This window comes from Chanos chanos, chromosome 14, assembly GCF_902362185.1.
Source record: "Chanos chanos chromosome 14, fChaCha1.1, whole genome shotgun sequence".
In the NCBI taxonomy this organism is placed as follows: Eukaryota; Metazoa; Chordata; class Actinopteri; order Gonorynchiformes; family Chanidae; genus Chanos; species Chanos chanos.
This window is the reverse complement of record NC_044508.1, coordinates 21083708-21086797: the sequence shown is the minus strand read 5'-3', so window position 1 is coordinate 21086797 and position 3090 is coordinate 21083708. Positions and strand designations below refer to the sequence as shown.

The window sequence follows — 3090 nt, the reverse complement described above, 5'->3', positions numbered from 1 at the left end:
GACCTGCTCTCGGGTCAGGGCTTTGCTGGGTCAAAGGAGAAGAAGGGACCAAAGACCATCGCTGAGATGAGAAAAGAAGAGATGGCAAAGGAGATGGATCCAGAGAAACTGAAGGTGAGAGATAAGTGGGCAGTGTCATAGAAAACTCACTGTGATTTAGTTAAGTGTCATAGAAAACACACTGTGATGTAGTTAAGTGTCATAGAAAACACACTGTGATGTAGTTGAGTGTCATAGAAAACACACTGTGATGTAGTTGAGTGTCATAGAAAACACACTGTGATGTAGTGAAGTGTTATAGAAAACTCACTGTGATGTAGTTAAGTGTCATAGAAAACTCACTGTGATTTAGTGAAGTGTTATAGAAAACTCACTGTGATGTAGTGAGGTGTCATAGAAAACTCACTGTGATGAAGTGAGGTGTCATAGAAAACTCACTGTGATTTAGTTAAGTGTCATAGAAAACTCACTGTGATTTAGGGAAGTGTTATAGAAAACTCACTGTGATTTAGGGAAGTGTTATAGAAAACTCACTGTGATTTAGGGAAGTGTTATAGAAAACTCAATGTGATGAAGTGAGGTGTCATAGAAAACTCACTGTGATGTAGTTAAGTATTGTGTAATTACCTGTAGTTAAATATAGTGTGCTGTGGATATACTGCACTATATTGTTATGTATCATTTCTGAAATATTTGTTTCTCAGTAGTCAGAAACACATGGCTTGAATGTGAAGAAGATGTATTTACTCACATAACCCCTGATATCAGACATAGACTGTGACACAAGAAACTCACTCAATTAAGTGGAGTCTCTGTCAAAGAATAGACAATAGTCTCAGTACTGTCACAAGCTGACAGTAGTCACACATGAGATCAGCAGTGAGAGATCTAACTCACACATGGGATCAGCAGTGAGAGATCTAACTCACACATGGGATCAGCAGTGAGAGATCTAACTCACACATGAGATCAGCAGTGAGAGATCTAACTCACACATGAGATCAGCAGTGAGAGATCTAACTCACACATGGGATCAGCAGTGAGAGATCTAACTCACACATGGGATCAGCAGTGAGAGATCTAACTCACACATGAGATCAGCGGTGAGAGATCTAACTCACACATGAGATCAGCAGTGAGAGATCTAACTCACACATGGGATCAGCAGTGAGAGATCTAACTCACACATGAGATCAGCAGTGAGAGATCTAACTCACACATGGGATCAGCAGTGAGAGATCTAACTCACACATGAGATCAGCAGTGAGAGACCTAACTCACACATGAGATCAGCAGTGAGAGATCTAACTCACACATGGGATCAGCAGTGAGAGATCTAACTCACACATGAGATCAGCAGTGAGAGATCTAACTCACACATGGGATCAGCAGTGAGAGATCTAACTCACACATGGGATCAGCAGTGAGAGATCTAACTCACACATGGGATCAGCAGTGAGAGATCTAACTCACACATGGGATCAGCAGTGAGAGATCTAACTCACACATGAGATCAGCAGTGAGAGACCTAACTCACACATGAGATCAGCAGTGAGAGATCTAACTCACACATGGGATCAGCAGTGAGAGATCTAACTCACACATGGGATCAGCAGTGAGAGATCTAACTCACACATGAGATCAGCAGTGAGAGATCTAACTCACACATGGGATCAGCAGTGAGAGATCTAACTCACACATGAGATCAGCAGTGAGGGATCAGTGTCATGGTTAGACAGTTCCTAACACCTGTGTGCGGCATTGTGATTGTAATGATATTGTCTATGGGTTGTAATGATATTGTTTATGGGTTTATGCGTTGGCTGTGTGAGTGACTGCATTCCAGATCGAAAAGAGGACTGACCATCTTAAATTCCTTTATCGCAATCATTTTTATGTGTGTGTGTGTGTGTGTGCGTGTGTGTGTATGTGTGCGTGTGTGCGTGTGTGTGTGTGTATATATGTATGTGCGTGTGTGTATGTGTATGTGTATATGTATATGTGTGTGTGTGTGTGTGTGTGCATGCGCGCGTGTGTGTGTTTGTGCATATGTGTGTGTGTGTGTGTTTCAGATCCTGGACTGGATTGAGGGGAAGGAGCGGAATATCAGAGCTCTTCTGTCCACCATGCACACGGTGCTGTGGGAGGGAGAGACACGCTGGAGACCTGTTGGCATGGCTGACCTCGTGACCCCTGAGCAGGTGAAGAAAGTGTATCGCAGGGCAGTGCTGGTGGTTCATCCTGACAAGGTAAGAGAGAGAGAGAGAGAAAGATGGGGGGGGGGGGTAGGGAGAGCGAAAGAGAGAGAGAGAGGGGGGGGGGAGAGGGGGAGGGAGAGAGAGAGGGAGGGGGGAGAGAGAGGGGGGGGGAGAGGGGGAGGGAGAGAGGGGGGGGGGGGAGAGGGGGGGAGACGGGGGGGGGGGATGAGGAGAGAGAGGGCGAGGGAGAGAGGGAGAGAGAGAGAGAGATATTTGAGTGATTGAGATGAAAAAATGATGGCTCTGTTCATAACTTATGTCAGTAAAAAGCCTAAAATATTGCAGCTTTAACTGTGTTAAGTAAGTGTAGTTGTGTTTACAGGCTCTTTGACTAAACGTGTCTTTTTTCTCTGTTTAAGGCGACTGGAGAGCCATACGAACAATATGCCAAGATGATCTTCATGGAGCTGAATGATGCGTGGTCAGAGTTTGAAAGCCAGGGACAGAAGGCTCTATACTGAGAGACAAACTGTATCCAGCCCTATCCCCTCCCCTTGTCCTACTACAACCAAGCAGCAATCCTGATCCAACCCACTCACAAGTCACATGACCACCACTCCTCCAATTGTCACACTGATTCCGTGTCATACTGGCTGAGACTGTCAGTGTTATTGTGTGTCTGGCGCTGCCCAACATATCAGTCACTCTGAAAGCATCACCGTGAGAAGGGGAGACACACCTGCAGTCTGAGAGAGGAGACACACCTGCAGTTTGAGAGACGACATATCCGCTGTTTGAGAGAAGAGACATATCCACAGTGTATCTAACAGATTAAATGTTGAGGAATAACATTTATACAACTGAACACCACTTATTATTTTGACTGAACACA

At 44.9% G+C, this 3090-nt stretch overlaps 1 protein-coding gene across 1 annotated transcript in view; it reads left to right on the top strand.

Moving 5' to 3' along the window:
• The window catches only part of dnajc6 (DnaJ (Hsp40) homolog, subfamily C, member 6), a 31398-nt gene extending 28679 nt beyond the window's left edge, over window positions 1-2719 (top strand). The window contains exons 17-19 of the mRNA XM_030791887.1: window positions 1-114; window positions 2073-2249; window positions 2618-2719. The exon at window positions 1-114 is cut by the window's left edge and continues 35 nt beyond it. Of these exons, the coding sequence (XP_030647747.1) occupies window positions 1-114; window positions 2073-2249; window positions 2618-2719 (393 nt within the window). The remainder of the gene's footprint in view (window positions 115-2072; window positions 2250-2617) is intronic.
• The last annotated feature ends 371 nt before the right edge of the window (window positions 2720-3090 follow it).